This window comes from Periophthalmus magnuspinnatus, chromosome 8 (assembly GCF_009829125.3).
Source record: "Periophthalmus magnuspinnatus isolate fPerMag1 chromosome 8, fPerMag1.2.pri, whole genome shotgun sequence".
Taxonomy (NCBI): Eukaryota; Metazoa; Chordata; class Actinopteri; order Gobiiformes; family Gobiidae; genus Periophthalmus; species Periophthalmus magnuspinnatus.
The window spans coordinates 28,304,183-28,326,806 of record NC_047133.1 but is presented as its reverse complement, the minus strand read 5'-3'; the positions used below and the strand labels follow the sequence as shown (position 1 = coordinate 28,326,806).

At 39.4% G+C, this 22,624-nt stretch overlaps 1 protein-coding gene across 2 annotated transcripts in view; it reads right to left on the bottom strand.

Annotated features, from left to right (window-relative positions):
- The window catches only part of LOC117375570 (thyroid hormone receptor alpha), a 118,797-nt gene that overhangs the window by 39,205 nt on the left and 56,968 nt on the right, over positions 1-22,624 (bottom strand). For both annotated transcript variants that reach the window (XM_033971898.2, XM_033971899.2), the window contains exon 4: positions 5,997-6,225. In XM_033971898.2, the coding sequence (XP_033827789.1) occupies positions 5,997-6,043 (47 nt within the window). In that variant the 5' untranslated portion in view covers positions 6,044-6,225. The remainder of the gene's footprint in view (positions 1-5,996; positions 6,226-22,624) is intronic.

The following is a 22,624-nucleotide window of genomic DNA, read 5'->3' as shown; positions in this document are numbered from 1 at the left end:
ATTCTGTCCATAAATATAATGAACAGAACCGGTGACAAAAGGCAGCCCTGGCGGAGTCCAACATGCACCGGGAACAGGTCTGACTTACTGCCGGCAATGCGAACACAGCCCCTGCTCCGGTCATACAGGGACCGGACAACCCTTAGCAAAGAGCCCCGGACCCCATACTCCCAGAGCACCCTCCAAAGGACACCACGAGGGACACGGTCGAATGCCTTCTCCAGATCCACAAAACACATGTGGACTGGTTGGGCATACTCCCATGAACCCTGGAGGACCCGATGAAGAGTATAGAGCTGGTCCAGTGTTCCACGACCGGGACGAAAACCACACTGCTCCTCCTGAATCCGAGGTTCGACTATCGGTCGGATTCTCCTCTCCAGTACCCTGGAATAGACCTTACCGGGAAGGCTGAGGAGTGTGATTCCCCTGTAACACACCCTCCGGTCCCTCTTCTTATACAGAGGGACCACCAACCCAGTCTGCCATTCCACAGGTACTGTCCCCGACCGCCACGCGATGTTGCAGAGACGTGTCAGCCAAGACAGCCCCACAACATCCAGAGACTTGAGGTACTCAGGACGCATCTCGTCCATCCCCGGAGCCTTTCCACCGAGGAGCTTGCCAACCACCTCAGTGACTTCAGCCAGGGTGATGGACGAGTCCGCCTCTCGGTCCCCAGTTTCTGCTTCCTCCTCGGAAGACGTGACAGTGGGATTGAGGAGATCCTCAAAGTATTCCTTCCACCGCCCGACAACATCCCCAGTCGAGGTCAGCAGCTCTCCACCTGCACTGTAAACAGTGTTGGTGAAGCACTGCTTCCCCCTCCTGAGGCGTTGGACGGTTTGCCAGAATCTCTTTGAGGCCGTCCGATAGTCCTTCTCCATGGCCTCCCCGAACTCCTCCCAACCCCGAGTTTTTGCCTCTGTGACTGCCCGAGCCGCGGCACGCTTGGCCCACCGGTACTCATCAGCTGCCTCAGGAGTCCCACGAGCCAACAAGGCTCGATAGGACTCCTTCTTCAGCTTGACGGCATCCCTTACTTCCGGTGTCCACCACCGGGTTCGGGGATTGCCGCCGCGACAAGCACCACAGACCTTACGACCACAGCTACGAGCAGCCGCATCGACCAGGTCTGTCCGGCTTCCTCCTCCGCCAGCGGATCCAACTCACCACCAGGTGGTGATCAGTTGACAGCTCAGCCCCTCTCTTCACCCGAGTGTCCAAGACACGCGGTCGGAGATCAGATGACACGACAACAAAGTCGATCATCGACCTCCGACCTAGAGTGTCCTGGTGCCATGTGCACCGATGGACACCCTTGTGCTCGAACATGGTGTTTGTTATGGACAAGCTGTGACTAGCACAGAAGTCCAATAACAAAACACCGCTCGGGTTCAGATCGGGGAGGCCGTTCCTCCCAATCACGCCCCTCCAAGTGTCACTGTCGTTACCCACATGGGCGTTGAAGTCCCCCAGGAGAACAACAGAGTCCCCGGTTGGTGCACTGTCTAGTACCCCTCCCAGGGACTCCAAGAAGGCCGGGTACTCTGCACTGCTGTTTGGCCCGTAGGCCGACACAACAGTGAGAGACCTGTCCCCGACCCGAAGGCACAGGGACGCGACCCTCTCGTTCACCGGAGTGAACCCCAACACGCAGCGGCTGAGCTGTGGGGCAATGAGCAAGCCCACACCAGCTCGCCGCCGCTCCCCGCGGGCAACGCCAGAGAAATGGAGAGTCCAACCCCTCTCAAGAAGTTGGGTTCCAGAGCCCGAGCTGTGCGTGGAGGTGAGGCCGACTATATCTAGCCGGTAACGCTTAACCTCCCGCACAAGCTCAGGCTCCTTCCCCCCCAGCGAGGTGACGTTCCACGTCCCCAGAGCTAGTCTCCATGTCCGGAGATCCGGTCGTCGAGGTCCCCGCCTTCGACTGCCGCCCGGATCTCTCTGCACCCGCCCCGCATGGCTCCTCCCGCAGGTGGTGGGTCCACGGGAGTACGGCCCCACGTCGTTCCTTCGGGCTGGGCCCGACCGGGCCCCGTGAGGAAAGGCGCTCGCTGGCGAGCACCCACCCCAGGCCTGGCTCCAGGGTGGGGCCCCGGTAACGCCAGTCCGGGCGACGTAACTGGCCTTGATCTTTTTCTTTTCATGGGGGGCTTCTGAACCGCTCTTAGTCAGACCCGTCTCCCAGGACCTGTTTGCCATGGGTGACCCTACCAGGGGCATGAAGCCCCCGACAACATAGCTCCCAGGATCATTCGGGTGCTCAAACCCCTCCACCACGTTAAGGTGGCGGTTCGGGGAGGGGCACATAAAAAACAGGGTACTATTAATTTCTTTACCTCAACTGCATTTAGTATAAATGTTTACATATCTATTCTCCTAAAATGAGGCTGGAGGGTTTTGACAGAGAACTGTGTCCCTGTTGTGCACGTTGTTATTATTTTTGTCTGGCAGCTTGTTGTATCAAATGATGGCTGGTGTGCACTGGAAGTCCCCTAAACAACAATGACATGTTAATTGTGCCATATATAATCAATAAGCAACATTCCTGTAGTAGCCATTGGGTATTCTGCTTTAAAGTTAGAAGTGTTCCACCACTATATTTAGGTAGACACATTGTAACATCAAAACAGAGGAATAACACGAACATTGCTTGTCTATGCTATTATTATTAGACGCTAAACACAACTCCAAGCTAGCTAAATAAAGTATTTGAGCAAATCATTTGATATAGCAACTTATGTCTTACAGCTCACGTGTGGTCGCTTGGTTGTCGTTTGCTAAGACACTCTCTAACAGGAATATTTACACGTTTGTGTAGCTCAGACATGGGCAAACTACGGCCAGGGAGCCACACATGGCCCTTTGGGTTTATTAATCGGGCCCGACGAACACCTAGCCTGTGATAGCAGGACTCCTAACGACCAGTGTTTATTCTTCGTAGTGGTTTGAACATAATGTTACACATTAAAACTAGTTTTAAATGCCAAATACCACCCAAATCCACCTCTGTGGCCAACAAGTAGCCTGCACACATCTTGTAAACACGTAATTAGCCTAGTGAGCTAGAAGTTACAACTAACAGCTAACTTATTTTTAGGTGGAAGATATAGAAATGAAAATACAAAAGGGGCAAATATCAATTCTGCAATGAATCCACAAAGTCACAAGACTGACTTGATGCAGACAGATATACAAACAACACAATCACAAACAGCGTTATGCAAAGCTAATACTACAGTCAAAGATGCCATACAAACCAGCACATCAGCTTATACAATACTATTTAGCATTATTTTAATGTAGTTTTTTACTTACCACATCAACTGGGTAGATAGAAGAAAATAATCTCTCTATTAAGAGGAGCCTTTCAGTGACCCTTCGCCGCAGGTTTGAGGAGCATTCTTCCTCAAACCAAGTGGTGCGCACATACAAAAAGCATTGCAAAAAGCATCCCGGGAAAGTTGGAGGCACATTTTCCCGAAAAATAAATGTTATCCAAGTAGTTAGCAGAGGTTCTGTCACTGGAGGCCGATGAAACGATACATGTTGGTTAATGCAACCGACAACCAAACACCTGACTTTATACATGTGTATTTTCTTTCTTTTCTTTTTCTAGGTGTCTAAAAAGATGTAAAGATATCTTTGCAGCTACTGAATGGTTTAACCCCTTAACGTTCCGACTGCCTTTACGTTACAACTTTACAGCAATGTATGTATATTTCTGCGTCACCCACACAAACAATCTACACATGAAAGCTATGGCTCTCATCTTTCTGAAATATGTTAACTATTTACACCTGTAATCACCACAGTGCTGACAGGAAAGCCGTTTTTACAGAGAAGTCAGAAATGTGGATTTGGACTTCACTTATCTTTAAGCGCTCCGGTTCTATCAAACATCAACATATTCACACAAAGTTGGTCTCATTTGTTCCGTACATGTCCAGAGAATATAATCGAGTAAAGAAATTACGTCCACAAAAGAAGTTAGATCCTCCATGTCCAATTTGCTGCAGGAAAGTGAAATCTGCTCCGTCAGTTTTTTGCATTTCTTTTTGTCGAGTTCAGTCATAATAAACTTCTGACAGCGCCAACTTTGTTCCTTAGTGCAAAACAAACTTGTTAGCTTGTGACAGACACCAAAGTTGGCCAATAAGGTGGGGGCTGTGGGTTACTGGAGCCACGGACAGATGACTGAAAGGTATGCCCCACTCTCCCCCTCGTAGAATCAAGCAGTTACATTACACATGTTTAGTGATATTTTCCCCTTAAAGCCAAAGAGCAGCGGAACATGACGATGCATGACATGCAATGGTTTCCCGTAAACAGACGGAGTTTGCTGTGCGCGTAAAAGGAGGAGACTGGATGCAAATGAAAAAATTACACACTGGTAATTGCGTAATTTTACGCACCGTTTTGCAGCAGTTTTGCATTTTAAACATGACGAAACGGACAAAACAAAGGAAGTATGCAACACTGTGGATGAGGACACTGTGGATGAGGACACTGTGGATGATTGTACAAGTTAAACAAGAGGCATCTCGGACCCAGAGCGGTTTGTGGAGTGAAGATCTCATGGTGGACTCAGGAGTAGAGGGACCTTATGTTTTGATGGACTGGATGCTGTTCCTCATCGGTAAGAGTGGTTTATTCTGCTATTGAATTAACTATGGGTCAAATATATCATGTGTAATCATTAACATTAGCGAAGTCTCTTGCACAATCATGTACAGTGTGTTTTTAGTTTCTAGTGTGTGTTTGTTTACATTTTGAAGTGTGTGTGGTTGTTGATTGTTTGCAGTGTGTGGTTTGTAAATATATATTTATTTTGACCCATAGCACTTGTTTTGACTATATTTTATATACAAATATACATTTTATATTGCGTTTTGATATGATATATAAATGTACAGCAATAGAGCAGCTGGGTGTGCAGATACAGATTCCTCTCAGTGTGAGCTTTCAGTAGAGCCCTCACTGATGTCTGTGGGTTGAAGCATTCAAAAGTTATTGCAGTTTTTCCAAACATTGTCTCCATTTGGATAGATTTGGAGAGGCCTGGACTTACCGATGATAAAATGAGTGTAAAACTCTCATTTTTATAGGTATTGACCTCAAATTTGAAATGTGAGTAGTCAACAAGATTTTCAGTGTATAGTGTATTTTTGTCCCCAGCTACCTACTGCAGTTTTCTACACCCTCATTTTAACAAAAAATTTAGGCGAGGATGAGAAAAATTTCACCAAAATGACCCAAGATGTTAAGGGGTTAAATTGAGCTTTTCTGAGTTAATAGAGACCCTGTATACCCAGGAAAGGGTATCCAAGAGCTAAAACTGTTGAGTTAGTATAATATGTTCTTTAAAATCTATAGAACTTCTACTGACAAATTTTCACCAGAAAAAAAACGCAAGAAATGCAAGAAAGATGTACTGAACGCATGAGGAAAGGGAAGTACAAAAAGGCATTGAAAGCAAAAAACTGCTGAAATCTATTTGCATATGTAGGTATTTCTTAACTTTACTATACTACTAAATCTGTATTCCTGAGTAGGGGCTGTTCACAAACCGGCAGCCATAAAATCTCATAGATTATTAAGTAAATGAAGTGTTAGAATGGCCCAAACAATCTCTTGAATTAGCAAGTAGCACTAGTTACATGGTATGCTCATTTAAATTACATTAAAAACTAGAAAACAAGACTAAATCTGGGACTTAAAAACATAAAATCAGGACTAATATATGACCTTTTCACAAAAACGGCAAATATGTGTGAAAAAAAGAGCCTACTTTTTGCGATATGTTAACCAATTTTGTGAAAATGAATGATTTTTGCCATATACTGTGCAGATCTGTGCTACAAACACATCCTTCTGTGGAACATCCTTGCATTTCATGTTTACAGCCATCTTTTATCTCAAAGTTGTGTCACATCCAAAGTCTAAACTGTGCTTTCCTTTCATGTTAACATCAGAGTGTCACAGTCTCTTACCCTTTCTCCTCTCCCTCTGATGAGTTGCTATCCTGTTTGTTGGACATTGGCTCTATGTGGCCTTGGTCTGGTCCAGCAGCCAATCACAGGACAACAGGCTGGACTCCCACTTCGCCAGCCTCTTTAGCATTCGCTGGCAGCCCCTTCAATAGAGAGCCATCGGAGAATCTCAACAGAGACTGGCTGAGTGAAGCACGGAGGGCGGGACATCGTAGGAAGAAAGTACAAACTGAAAAAGAGGAAAAGCAAAAAAAGTACATTAGCAAGTTAAATAAACATTTAGAAATATTAAATTAATGCAAATTTAAGCAGAATTAAAATAAGGAAAACTTGGGGTATGTGGGTATGTTTCTCAACGCATCCAAGTGTTTGCGTATTTATTTACTCTGTTAGAAGTTTCCTTTCTCAGAATACATTACATTACATGCATTATTCTAAGGCAGTGCAAATTGTTCTGACATTTTTAATAAGTAGGGAATCAGATGAGCTTGTAAGCAATGCTACAGCTGATAGTTCTGCTGCTTCTTACAGTCAAGTTTCTCAAAAATCTTCTCATACCCAAACTTTGACCTTCTGACAGATGTAAATGTGTAGCTGTCCTCAATGTGTCGTTTTAATGACTCTGGAGCTGAGCACAGGTGTTTACAGGAGGTCCTCGCTGCTAGCTGCTATTATACTGCAGTATAATAACACATTCATTAACAGTACAATACGTGACTGCCCAAGCTGTAAACTTGCACATGCCACTGGGAAACATGAGAACATTAATGTGTTATTTTATTAGAAGATTTGATAGCTCAGTAGGATTTAATTTCTAATGATTTATGCTGTTGTAGCCAACATTTCTGTAAACTATTTCACGTTAATGTAAATGCAATTTTACAAATTTGCATAACTGATTGAAGGGACAATGCCCTTTATAGACCTGGCACCTTTGGTTGCCAGTTTTCTTTAGAAATCATTACAGTCTTTGAGGGAGTCACACTAACAATCTTTGTCAAGGTGACCTTTTTTATGCAAAACAAACCTAAAGCAACAGTATGTAACTTTTGTGCCAAAAAATACCAAATAAATAAAAGTATGTTTTTTTGTTTGTTTGTTTTTTATTATAGTTGTTTTGTGTGGTTTTGACTTTCTATTTCCATGGAATCATGCAGACGTACCATCTCCGGAAAGTTACATGCAGTACAATCATTACAATGACGTAGCAACACAAATAAAAGCTGCTGCAGCAGCAGCACCCTTTTGTCTAAACTGCACACAGGCACTGTAAGGAGCTTAGAGTAAATTAGATTTGGCACTGGACAGTTTCCGCTAATAGAGGTAGTGGCAAACTTACCACAATAGAAAATTGCCTATTCACTGGGTGAACTGTAGTGGACAAAATCAATTGTCCAATTACATAGCAAAATCATGACATGATATTAAAATCAAGATGACAATACAATGTGAATAAGATGTCAACTGTGGAAAGAAACCGTAAACATCTGCTTGTAAATAATGAAAACATGGGATGTTACATGTGGCTGACAAACAGCAGGGGGCAGGTGGAGGATCATTTACACTTGTCCCCTGATAAAATTGATTTACAAGTTCAGCTTAATCGGAACAAAGCATGAATAAGGCTTAGTCTGCGGACTGGTTATGGCCTGTGGTGAGAGTGGTGGGCCACAGGGGGGTAGTGGAGAGTCTACTGTAAGACTAAAGTAGAGTATGGAGGCATGACCTGAGCCGACCTGAGCAGACTTTAACAGACTGTCCTCACCTCAATGTTTACCACCCGTGAAGAGTCAGAGGAGTTTAAGTATACACCCCAGGGAATAAATATACTACAGACAGGTAAGGATTACTGCATTTATACACATGATGACAAAAAAATTTATGGAAGGAGGCCAAATTTTGCCTTGAAATTATCAACATGTGGTTCTATCTACTAACAATTTTCATGGGTTTCAATTTGTAGGTAGAGGTGCGCAGAAGATAAGGCAAATTTTAATATTGAGTATACCGTTTACAGTAAAAAAAAAAAAAGAAAAGAAAAGTAGAATAAGGTGATTAAAATGACATTAATGAAATGAACAATTATTTTAATGAAATAATTAAAAAAAACATGGCAAAACAAGTTCCAAATACCAATATTTCTGTATTTTTTAAGATGTCATTTCACATTTGTCTGATACTCCAACCTAAACTAGCACATTTAAAGACATGTCTTAGCTGTTGGATTGGCATAACATTGTTTGAATATTGTTACAGAATACTCAATACAAAATAAAATATTGACATATACATTTTTATAGATAATGACTACCCATTATTTGAATGTGATGTTAAAACAAATTGTCTCTATGGTATAAAATGTCTTGTTGAAATGAATGAAATACAAGTAAATTAAGGAATATCTAGCAATAAGAAAATTATTTGATCAATTTAAAATAAAACAGAACTAATAGTGTAATAACTTATCCGAAAAGTATTTAGTGTGGTATTTCCAAGTTGTTTACTATTATGTATACCATTTATTATGTAGTATAATTATGAGTCCATTGGCTGTCATTATTTTCTCGACTTTGACAATTTAAAATGCAGTTATTACATTATTCCCATGGCACTGGTCATTAAAATGTTATCAGTTATTACAGGCATTATTTATCATTCTAATAGTACTGACAGTCATGTGTCTGTAGATTTCCTTCTGAGACAACTTTTGCTGGGGAGCGTGCAGATCAATGTTTTCCTCTCCACTTCTCCAGATTCGTCAATAGATGGCATCAGAGTATGAGACACGCCCGGCTATGTTCCCCTCAACATGCATCCAGTCTGCGCACTGCACTAAACTACACACTCCAAACAGAGGCATTGCATCTGACTGCTGATGAGAAAACAAGACAGTTGTTTTCTCAAGTATATATGTGACAAGCTGCAGTAAAGCCTTTGCAGTGCGGAGGTGAGGCTGCTGGCACTGTCTATGTGAGCAGACAGTGATTGGCTGATTAGCGTCTCTGAATGTACACTAGGCTCACTGTGTGGTCAGGCGCTTCTGCTGGCTGCCATCCAAGCTGATTAGAGCCACAGTGCAATCAAAGATGACCTGCTTCCCTCGCTCTCCTCCTGTCTGCGCCAAATCACTGCCATTTTTCTCTTGATTGTATTCTGTAACATTTTGTCCTTGGATCTTGAGGCAGTAGATCACCAGCATCATCAGTGCAAAACTCACTCAAAAATAAAAATATGACAGGAAATCTATTCACTGTTTTACTTCCAAGTATACAAGGACATTTCAAAGTTAAAGTTAAGTCACAATTTAAAGGTTTAAAGGTACACACTATGTCACTATTTTATTTTTATTTATTTTATGTCACTACCTGTTTGTTTTTTCCTTGAACTTATTTATCTATCAGGCCAATTTACAGGTCAGATCGGTGGAGAGGTGACCCCACTCAGAAAGAATTTGTATTTTTCATATTTCTGAAGAATAAAAAACCTGTAGTTGATTAAATGGCATACTGTGGAACATTCTTAGAAAAAAATAATAACATCACCATGGAAACAAGTAAGTGGCAAACGTTCTGCCAGAAAAAAATACAACTTTAAGGCAACATTTTGACACAGAGCAAAAAAGGCAAAATAGTTAAGTATAAACATTTTGACACTGAGAACATTTTGTACTGAAGAAATAGCATAGCACTTCTTGTTTTTGCCAAGTTGTGTCTATGACCTCATGTTACTATGGATTTGGAGGATATAGATAATGGGATGAATAATTTGGAGCCAACAAAGATGTATTGGGTTTAATTTTGTTCTGGAAGAATCAGACACACCAGTAGTGTACCAAAACAGAGCACTATTGGTCCTATTATTTCCTCTTCCCTTTCCTATACAACTGCACCGACAAAGACCCTCCTGCAAAGTCAAGAGAATGTCCTTTTTTTATTTGAACTAAACAAACCAACATGAAGGGGGTCTGAAAAATCTATTAGTGTTGTTCATGCAGCTGATGTCATCAAAAAAGTTAAATGAATGATAAAATGTATAGCTTTTTCCTAAATAGTTTGGAAAAGGTCAAATTGTGACACCTCCATGTATGGCAAATACATTTGAATTTATTGATTATAATATCATAATATATGAAGAATCGCTCCTCAATGGGGATTAAAGCAGTGCATACAACACATTTAGAAGCATTTAGAAGCACAAGCCATGAGAAGTGTGAGCCATCAAAGAGCACAAATGATGCAGAAGAGTATGGCAGCTCGTGTCGCAGCTGCTCGCAGTTCACTGGGTTCATGCCAAACATGGCTGTCCCCGGAAGTGTGCTGTATACATTCCACTGATGAATATCTAAGATGTCATCAAGGAGCACATCGTATGGTATCTCCACCTCAAATCTGACCAAACAGAAGGACAAACAAACGCCAAGACCAAGTCAGTGTAAACAGATGAGGCATGCTTTTGTCAGCAAGGCTGTCCAAATGGACGTTATGATCTTAAGCTTAGAATTGAAAAAAATATTAGGCACAATAGGTGAATTTAGACGACTATGTTGCCTTGATGGTAGAATAATATAGATTACTCAAACATGCATCAAAAATTGTACTTTACTTTTCTTTAATGATCAAGAGGCACATTATAACATGGTAATGGCTGATAAAATTATTTTTTGCACAATGTCTCCTCTAACTTCTAACTTGATATCAATCTTTGGATTGGGACATCTCTAGTCCTTGTCCCTCACTAAAATGATTCAGGGTCACTTATTATTATGCTCGTCTTGGACACCGTTACAATAGCTCATATTGTAAGCATGAAAATGTATTCCTTTGCGGAGGTATCAATCTTACCTGAGAATGCTTACATTAGGTGTCTGTTGCCAGCTACAAGCGAACAGAAAAATAAGACTTTCATATTTCTGAACCAAAACCTCTCTCTCTATCTGTACAATCATTTCTTAATCTTTGTGTTGTCGCTCTGTCCTAATCCCTGTTGTAAGTCAGCAGCCCTCAATGCTTATTCATTCTTTTATTTACTCCATCATCTGTTGTGCAGTCCATTGTTTTCCCCCGCTCTCACTGACTATGTATGCCAGCCACCACAATTACACAGCAACCAGCCTGTCTCTCTCCCTCTCTCCATCTCCCTCTCTCTCTCCATCTCCCTCTCTTTCCATCTCCCTCTCTCTCCATCTCCCTCTCTCTCCATCTCCCTCTCTCTCCATCTCCCTCTGTTTTCCACCTCTACACCTGTCTCACAGTGCCTTTATGGAACTTATAAAACTTACTAACTCTGTGGGTGTATCCAGGCAAACAACTGTATATGTACTGATGAGTATTCATCACACTGAGACCGCAGATGTGGAGCCTCTAGATATTTACAAGTGATATGTGATGTATGAAAACTTTTATGGCTATAAAATACTCAAGAGAGAAAGCATCTCTGAATCATGGATACTCACCAGGTTGCAGATGCATAATGCAGGAATTAGTAAGTGTAATGTGAAATAAATAAGGTGTAAATGCTCCTCTAGAGAATTGGCTTAGAGTGGAGGAACGTAAAAAGTTCACACTATGGCTGGACAATATGACAAAATCTTTAGTGGGAAAGCTGGTTTGATGTGGTCAAAGTAGGAGGCAGACATGTATAAAAAGTGTCTTCTACCAGACAGAAATGTATTTAAAAGACTTTGGTTGGACGCCAAAATAAGATATAATTAAAACTGCAAGCAGTGATAAAGGCCCTTGCCACCCCTTGCAATCGCGGGGTACATGCCACCATGGAGTTCTTGCCTCTCATTCCCGCTTACATTGCCCCTCCCCCCAAAATCAGTGACTGAGTAATACTACTCCATTCATTCCAATGAGAGCATTTCTGACATTTTCATGTGAATGTCCATGCCATATTTCAAATGTTTTTGACAACGTAACATTTTTTGGATCCCATTCACAATTTCAAGGGGGCGCTGTGGAGCAATGGATTGTCTCAGTTATGTAAATTGTATATCATTAGGTTCAGATCAATAGTGTTACCAAAATGTATATTAATGCTGGTTTACAGGGCATAGCATGTTTGAGTTAAGTGCAAGTAAATACTAAACACCATTTTTGTTTCCATGTTGGCCACACTGACATTTTATGACTTAGCAAAATCAAAAAGAGTAGCCTATAATCCCACATGGGTCTAGTTCATTTTGACCAATTTGCAAGTTTCTTGAAAGAACATCCATGGCGTAAAAAATTCAAACGTGAGATTTAAAGTTTTCAAAAAAAATGGGTTCCGCCCACAATGGTGACTTCCTGTAGGGTTTAGGGTGAGGTCATAATATAATTTTTTACTTGCCTTGACATGTTCTATGTTTGTATCAAATTTCATTTATCTAAAATGAAAGAGGTCTCTAATTGCCATAATGGATTTTTAATTTTGAGGTGGAGCTATTGAGTCATTTTGAAAGAATAATCTTTGTGAACATCAAAATAATTAATTTTGGGTCCAATAAAATTGACTTTTCGTTAACATTCAGGGGGTCAAAAATGGCCTCAAAGCAGTCAGTTTAATAATAATAATGGAATTTTTTTTTTAACTCATTATTTTTCTCCAAAACAATAAAAGCTACAGTCATGTGACTTTCTCATGTTGTGCTCCATCACAAATAAGCCCCCTGTGAATTTTTTCACAGGTCCACGACAGCTCGATTGTCTTTTATGAATTTTTGAAAATGAAAGTTGAAGAGGGCGCCATTTTGTGAGATAATGATATGATTTGTATATCATTATTGTATATCATTCAGTTTGCAAATGTTCATAAACGCTAAACGCTTTTTCCCAACAAAAAATATGTGAAAGTAAAATATTTTTTTGGAATTTTCCAGAAATTGCAATTTTGTTGAAAATTCACCATGATCACACCCAAAGTCATATTTAAAAGACAATTGATAATCTTTCATTGCACATTAGTTTAGTGGGTTTTGGCCAAATTTGAATTGTTTGTGATGAAAACTGTTCAAGGAGATGACAAAAGCACACACCCTCGCATTTAGGACAATTCCGGGTATGATCCAATATGGCCGACTTCCTGTACATTTTAGGGTGGGGTCATAATATCATTTTTGTCATGTCCTGACATGTTCTATTTTTTGATATAAGTTTCAGTTTTTAAGTTGACTTTTTTCCGGGTCGGGCTCCCATTGGCCCAATGAAAATGAATGTTTGAGAGGGCGCTACCGAGTTGTCTTTCGTTATTTTTTCTCAGGGTCTTCAGTGATAATTAGAGCTCGTGGAGTTCTAATTTTTGATACCACTCACTGCCATGTCGGGGCAGGTTTACTACCGTAAATTTCGGACTACAGAGCGCACCTGAATATAAGCCACACCAGCTAAATTTGAAGAGAAAATCAATTTTGTACAGATATATATTAGCCGCACCTGAATATAAGCCGCAGGTTTTCATATTGTAACATGAGATATTTACACAGAAAGATGGTACACGGACACGCTTTTTTTTAAACTGTGCCTGAAAATTGGCACCAACACGACATCAACACGGGATGAACACATCTGCAGGTTTAGAAAATAAAGCTGCACCAACACGGAAAATCTGCTTTTATTTCCTCTGAAAACTTTTGTCGTCTTTTTACATTGACCAAGTTGGATTCATTGATGTCGAGCTTACATGCAGTGGCTCTATTTCAGGGGTCGGCTTATAGTCCGGTACTTGACTTTTGCCATTTTCCGGGCTCTGGACACGGTTTTAATGTGTCCCTTGTCGAGACGTTGTCCCAGGCTCGGGCCTAATAATGGACTTTTTTTTTTCCACCCATTATTTTTCTCCTAAACCATAAGAGATAGAAACATGCGACTTTCTCACGTTGTGCCCCATCACATTTAAGGACCCTGTGAATTTTTTCATAAGTCCACGACAAATAGATTTTCTTCTATGAATTTTTGAAAATAAAATTTGAAGAGGGCGCTAGAGAGCCATTTTGTGAAATAGTGCGATGATTTACACATCATTGTGTTCAGCTCACAAATGTGCATAAAGGCTGTATTAGCATTTTCCCAACAAAAATTGTTTGAAAGAGAAATATTGTATTGAAATATTCCAAAAATTGCGATTTTGTTGAAAATTTACAATGACCACATTCAAAGTCATATTCAAAATGTAATTGATAATGTTTAATCACACATGGGTTTAGTGAGATTTGGCCAAATTTGAAGTGGTTGTAATGAAAACTGTGCGAGGAGATGTCCTGAATGTGAGGGTGTGCACTTTTGTCATTCCCGGGTTTGATCCAATATGGCCGACTTCCTGTACATTTCCTGTCATGTCCCGACATGTTCTATTTTTTATGTGAGTTTCAGATTTTTTTGTTGACTTTTTCTGAGTCGGCTTCCTTTGGCCTCATGAAAATCAAAGTTTGAGGTGACGCTATTGAATCGTCTTTCATTATTTTTTCTTGGGGCCTTCGGTGACAATTAGAGCTCGAGTTCTAATTTTTGACACCACACTGGCATGTCAGGGGGTGTTTACTACTTGATTTTTGCTATTTTGCGGGTTTCGGATGCGGCTTTAATGAGTCCCTCGCCGTGACAATGTCCCAGGCTCGGGCCTAACAAGCTAACCGCTGTTATGGTAACCAGATACATTCCGTGGTTGCTAATAGTTGCATATATAAGCCCTTACTTGCCATTTTCTCTCTGCACTCGGAGAGGCTAATTCTTAATTTGTTTTTCAGTAGTTCAGTAGTAACTTGAACTCAACGGGCCTCAAATTCAACCACTTCAGCTCTCAGCATGTCCCAGGTCAGATGACTTTACTTTTTACTATACCTCCATTTAAGCATTTAATTTATGTATAAAATATTAAATATATTCTGTTTAATGCTAGTAGTTATTAGGTAACTGTGAGTCAAATGTTGCTGTCACTTGATGTCCGTGCAAATTGAGTAGAGTTAGCCACAAATTGTACTAATAAGATTAAGAATAACCCCAAAAATTTGTCAAGTAGCAAAGAGTATTTATACTAATAAGTATTTGGGGAAACTACTACTGAAGGAGCGATGCAAGAAACACAAATGTTCAGATCATTTCATATTGTCAACATAAAGCTTTTGTCACTTGTTGACTGTTACTTCAAACTAAATATTACTTAAGTAGGAGGAAAAATATGGTTGTTCAAAAAAGTAAAATATACCTGAGTACTACACATCTCTGCTTATAGACTTCCTCACAGTGGGAAAAGTCATAGGTGCAGGGCTGGTGTGGCTTCTATTTATTCAACAAAAGTGACATCATAATAATAGCTATAGGCCTGTTCTAGACTCAAGTGTGGGTTATGGGTCAGGTGTCTCTATTTTAACCAATTTGATACCTGTTAACGGTAAAGAAGGGAATATATTGTCATTTGTTTAGCTAAAAATACAGAAAACCATGCACATAATGAGCATAAGGCAAAAATACACCAGCAGAAGTCTCTGAGATTATATAGTGACCCACACATGAGTAGAGAATTGACAATGTTTAGCGCTGTTTTCACAATGTAAAACCATAACAACAAACCTAAAATTAGATCAAAACAAGCTAACCGCTGTCATGGTAACCAGATACATTCCATGGTTGCTAACAGTTGCATATATAAGCCCTTACATTCTGATTTTCTGCCATTTTCTCTCTGCACTCAGAGAGAGAAGCAAAGCTAAGCTAACTAGCTAATAGCATCAAGCTAATCGGCTAATTCTTTGTGTGTTTTTCAGTGGATCTTGAACTCAATGGGCCATAAGTTCAACCACTTCAGCTCTCAGCATGTCCCAGGTCAGATGACTTTATTTTTACTATACTTTACCTACATTTAGACATTTCATTTATGTACAAAATATTAAATATATTCTATTTAATGCTAGTAATTATTAGCTAACTGTGAGAGTCAAATATTGCTCCCTTGATGTACGTGCAAATTGGGTAGAGTTGGCCACAAATTGTACTAATAAGATTAAGAATAACTCAAGAAAATTGTCAGGTAGCAAAGAGTATTTATAGGAAGTATTTGGGGAAACTACTACTGAAGAGCAGTGCAAGAAACACAAATGTTCAGATCATTTCATATTGTCAACATAAAGCTTTTGTCACTTGTTGACTGTTACTTCAAACTAAATGTTACTTAAGTAGGAGTAAAGATACGGTTGTTCAAAAAGTAAAATGTAACTGAGTACTACACATCGGTGCTTATAGACTTCCTCACAGTGGGAAGAGTAACCAAAACTGTATACTCCAGTACTGTTACTTCAAACTTTAGATGTGCTCATAGAAGTTTGTTTTTCAGCGGTTGTGGTCGTTGATGGATGTTTGGTCACAGGACAGACTGTTTACAACCCAGAGGAGCCGTCGGAGGAGCTTCTAATCCCACATGGGCCTAGTTCATTTTGTCCAATTTGCAAGTTTCTTGAATGAAAATTCACAGTGTAAAAAATTCAAATAAGAGAGTTACAATTTTGAAAAAACTGGGTTCCGCTCAGAATGGCCGACTTCCTGTAGGGTTTAGGGGTGGGGTCATAATATAATTATGTACCAAATTTCATTACCAGGTCATTGCCGTAATGTATTTTGATTTTTTAGGTGGCGCTATTGAGTCATTTTGATACGTTAATTTGTTTGAACATCAAAATAAAATATATTTTTCACCAATCTTGAATTTTAGGTCATAGTTGGATTAGTGTAGAGCATTTATTCAGTCTACAATAAAGACCAGTACTCTGAACCCCATGTATTTCAATGACACATTTATTATGTTACCACAGTAACATAACACAGTAACAGTTGCAGATAGAGGTATGCTCTCAATGGCTGTTTTGTTCAGTTTGCCAAGCTAGATGTCCATGCCGAATTTCAAATGTTTATGTCAAAGTAATTTTTTTGGTCAAATTCAAAAGTTCAAGGTGGCGCTGTGAAGCAATATAATGTCTGACCTATGCAAATTGTATATCTATACGTTGAGATCAACATTTTGAACAAAATGTATATTAATGCCGGGAAATACTACACTGCATGTGTGAGTTAAATGCAATTTAATACTTCAAAAAATGCCCTTTTTTTGGCAGGCTGGCCACACCCACATTTTATGACTAAGAAAATTCCAAAAGAGTTGCAAATAGGACAAAATGAACTAGACCCATGTGGGATTATAGGCAAGTTTCTTGAATGAAAATTCGCAATGTAAAAAATTCAAATGTGAAAGTTACAATTTCGAAAAAATTGGATTCTGCTCACAATGGCCGACTTCCTGTTGGGTTTAGGGTGGGGTCATAATATAATTTTTTACTTGTCTTGACATATTATATGTTTGTACCAAATTTCATTTGTCTACGATAAAAATGGTCTTTCATTGCCGTAATGTATTTTGATTTTGGAGGTGGCGCTATTGAGTCATTTTGAAAGAATAATTTTTTTGAACATCAAAATAATTAATTTTTCACCAAACTTGAATTTTGGGTCCAATAAAATTTACTTTTCATTAATGTTCAGGGGGTCAAAAATGGCCTCAAAGCAGTAAGTATAATAATAATAATAATGGAAATGCATTTTCCACCCATTATTTTTCTCCCAAACTATAAAAGCTACAGTCATGTGACTTTCTCACATTGTGCCCCATCACATTTAAGGTCCATGACAAATAGATTGCCTTCTATAAATTTTTGAAAATGAAATTTGAAGAGGGCACTAGAGAGCCATTTTGTGAAATAGTGGCACAATTTGCATATCACTGTATTCAGGTCACAAATGTGCATAAACGCTGTATTAGCATTTTCCCAACAAAAAATGTATGAAAGAGAAATATTTTTTTGAAATATTCAAAAAATTCTGATTTTGTTGAAAATTTATCATGACCACACCCAAAGTCATATTCAAAATGTAATTGATAATCTTTAATCACACATGTGCTTAGTGGGGTTTGGCCAAATTTAGAGTGGTTGTAATGAAAACTGTGCGAGGAGATGTCCTGAATGTGAGGGTGTGCACTTTTGTCATTCCCGGGTTTGATCCAATATGGGCGACTTCCTGTACATTTTAGGGTGGGGTCAAAATATCATTTTTGTCATATCCTGACTTGTACAATTTTTTTAAGTGAGTTTCAAATTTTTACATTGACTTTTTTCCGAGTTGGGCTCCAACTGGCCCCATAAAAATCAAAGTTTGAGGTGGCGCTACCGAGTTGTCTTTCCTTATTTTTTCTCAGGGTCTTTTGTGACAATTAGAGCTCATCGAGTTCTAATTTTTGACACCACTCACTGGCATGTCGGACCGTGTTTACTACTTGATTTTTGCTATTATCTGGGTTTCCGGGACACAGCTCTAATGAGTCCCTCACATTGTCCCAGGCTCGGGCCTAAAAATAAGAGAATAACAAACTATTCACAAAAACAGAAAATGAGTAACTTAAATTAAATCTGCCAAACAACCACGTGCACACAACTACACAGAAGCCGTGCTTATATACCCTCCTAAGTAGGAAGCACCTCCCACAGGTATATACTATCTACTCTACAGGTGCTGTAGGTATAACTTTTAGCTGGATCTCCCCATCAACTGCATCCTTTGAGGGCCTAAGTCCCTTTAACTAAAAAGTGTAAAAAATAAACAATAAACACTTAAACACTTAAATGGGGGAAAAAATCCATAAAGACATTGAAACAAAACAGAACTTAACTCAGTTCTCCCCTCCACATGGTCCCGCCCACGACCACACCCAAGCCTTTAAAAATGGCCGACACAGGAATCATCCCCTTTTTGTCGGGACCATGTAGAGATTCAGGTAAGAATAGATGCATATGTATTGTAACTCAATTGAATAAATGTAACCAAATGAAATATCTTTAAAGTAACAGATGTATATGTGTTGTTTAACTTAAAGGTAGACTAACTTTATGGCCTGCACAACTGGAAATAGAGATATGTCTTCATTGACTTTTTTTGTGCAGTGTGATGAGTGGAATATGTGTACCAAATTGTCCATTATCCATGTATTTCAATGAGAAATGTGACGTGTTGCCATGGCAACACGCTTGCAAATAGAGGTATATCCTTATTGGCTTTTTTGTTCAGTATGGGTATAGGGATGTCCATGCCAAATTTCAAAAGTTTATGACAAAGTAATTTTTTACAGTCTTTTCTTGGGTATTCAAAATTTCACGTTTCTTGAATGAGAGGTAAAATTTTGAAAAAATTGGGTTCCACCCACAAAGGGTGACTTCCTGTAGAGTTTAGGGTGGAGTCATAATATAATTTTTTGACATGTTCTATGCTTGTATCAAATTTCATTCATCTACGATGAAAAAGATCTCTCATTGCCGTAAATTTTTGAGGTGGTGCTATTGAGCCATTTTGAAATGGTAAATTTTTTTGAACATCAAAATAAAACATTTGAATTTTTGAAAATGAAATTTGAAGAGGACTCTAGAGAGTCAATTTGTTGGATAGCGCCTTGATTTGCATATCATTACGTTCAGCTATCAAATGTGCATAAATGTGTGAAATAGTAATAGTTTTCTGAAATTTTCCAAAAATTAAAATGTTGAAAATTCCCTGTGACCACACCCAAAGTCATATTCAAAAAGCAATTGATAATCTTTAGTTGCATTAACATGGGTTTAGTTGCATTAACATGGGTTTAGTGGGCCAAATTTCAACTGTTTGTGATGAAAACTGTGCAAGTAGATGTTCTAAATGCAAGGGTGTGCGCTTTTCTCATTCCCGAGTTTGATCCAATATGGCTGATTTACTATACATTTTACAGCATGACCACAATATCATTTTTGTCATGTCCTGATATGATCTATTTTTTGATGTGAGTTTCAGATTTTTACGTGGACTTTTTCCCGAGTGGGGCTCCCACTGGCCCCATGAAAATCAAAGTTTGAGGTGGCGCTACCGAGTCGTCTTTCGTTATTTTTTCTCGGGGGCTTCGGTGACAATTAGAGTTTGTTGAGTTGTAATTTTTGATACCACTCACTGCCATGTCGAGGCATGTTTACTACTTGATTTTTGCCATTTTCCTGGCTTTTAATGAGTCCCTCGCTGGGACGTTGTCCCAGGCTTGGCCCTAATTAAGGTGATATTAATGGGACAACTTTGTCACAATGTTTTTTTCACTGCCTCATCAATCTCAATGCTCACTTTGATCTTGATTTTGTCTTCTTAAAAACATGTTTGCATATTGCAGTCATCATGCTTATTAAGGCACATTCAGCACACTGCCAATAAGATGACATAACCAGATCTTTTAGTCGGACTTAGACTGCTTCAGTCATAAGTGCAGCACCAGAGAGCATGTTTGTGTGCTGCTCTGATGACAAGTGAGGCATTTTGCATGCTCAGAAATCAGGTTTGACTTGTTTTCCAAACAGAATACATTGCATGTACATTTAAGATGGAAAATGTGAAATAATAATGCTTCAAAAGCATGAAAAATGCATAACATCAGAACTCGCATTGCTTAACATTTCAATATAACAGCCATGACTGAGAAGCATGGCTGTAATATTGCATTCTTTCAGGTCCTACAACCTGAAAGAAAGTTACTTTCAAAGATCAATAAAATCTAATGTGCATGACCATGAATAATATCACTATAGGTCTAATAAATGTGGTTATACAGAGTTCAGAATTCAGAATTGAAAGGCTGAACTCAAAGTGAAATCAAACTGTAAGCATCTAAAGCTCAAACAGCCACCCCTCCCTTTTTCATTAAAAGTTCACAGTGTGTCCTGAGCCAAATTCAAACATACAGTTCATACCTTATTTTTCAGACTATAAGTCAAGCTTTTTTTCATAGTTTATCTGGGGGTGCGACTTATCCTCAGATGCGACTTATGTGTGTAATTTCACATCTTTGGTATTGTCACACCGACAACTGCACGAGGGCACTCTAGGCTTGTTTACCAGTATGGCAGCCATCTACTTTCTGAGCAGACCGAGTTGTTCAGAAGCGATACTGAGGATGAAGAATTCAATGGATTTAGTGATTTGGATTGAGATTGAGAGTAAACTTGTTACCTGGTTTGTTATGCTTTAGTTATCTGATTAACTGCTAATATCTTACATTAACATACCAGACACATATTCAGTTCACTGTCTATGCTTCATGTACGTTTTTACGTATGTGTTATATACAGTGTTGGGCAAGTTACTTCAAAAATGTAATTAGTTATAGTTACAAGTTACTTCTCCCAAAAAGTAACTGAGTTAGTAACTCAGTTACTTTTTGGGAGAAGTAACTAGTTACTAGGCAAAGTAACTGCTCTGCGTTACTTTACTCCATGTTACTCATTATGTTAAAACAATAAAAACACAACAGATGTGAACCTTTAACATTTATTTCACTTTAACAGATTGCAATTATATTGCATTTGTTTTCAAGTAAATTATAGAATGTATCAAAAATTAAAAAAAATATAAAACATTTCATTTGAAGTGCAAATAAATCAACATGTCACACAATTTCAGACAACTGAACTTCAAGTATTTTCTTCATTAAAATAAACAGTAACAATAAAGTACTTTCAATAAAATACTGAAAAGATTCATTACCATGTTTTGCAAGACTAAGGCATTTAAATGTAAATCATGTAAAATAAGACAAAACCTTTAGGTCTTCTCTGGCCACGCACTGTAATTCTCTGTCCAGTATTCAAATATTAATCACCTCTGATCTGAGCCTGTTCCTCTTTGGAGAGAACAGTCACGTTTCTGATCAAAACACAACTCGGACCTAATCTGCTGTGAACTCCCGTGTGGACAGGACATCATTTCCCATCATGCATTACGTGTTTGTAGTCCATGCAGGCGGCCGCAGTCGGTGGAGAGCTGCTGCGCTCGCCTCGCTCAAAAACTTCCCGTTACCGGCGCATACGTCAGAGCAAGTCGGTGGCATCTTGGACACAAAACTAACCGGCATGCACCGCGCACCGATTGACGGCGTCGTATCTGCGCCCGCCTCATCTCAAACGAGCCTTTTATCTCACCCCAGCCTCCTCTTTCACCAAAGAAACACAAAAGCAGCTCCTCGGCTGAGAGACTCTGATGAAGAGCAGAGTAAACTCAATTAAAAGTAATGCGCTACATTTTATTGTCAGTAACGGTAACGACGTTACAACGCTAGGAAAAGTAATTAGTTACATTACTCCGTTACTGAAAAAGTAACACAGTTAGTAACACCGTTATAGTTTAAAGCCGTTACTCCCAACACTGGTTATATAACGGTTGATTATACATGTTACAGTTCACTTGTTTGATCTCTAGATGGACCTGTTGTGTTCGTAATACCTGTAAGAAAAGGACTTTGACTCGTTTTCTTTTATATGTTTCATATTTAATTTCCCCTTATTTATTTCCCCTTCATTTACAAGACCATAAAGGTGATCATTTTTCATTTGGAACCAGAGGTGAAACTCTCAGTTTTGTGTAGGGTGGAGACAATAAACGGATGGAATTTAGAACTATCCTTTGAAGGGAGCTGTAACAATACCTTATCATAAATTCAATAACTATGTTATCATGATGAGGCTATTATTACACTATTATTTGCTCACGTGGATGTGCTTAAGTTTCACTTTTGTTCTCCTTATGGCGATTAATAACAAAGGCAGC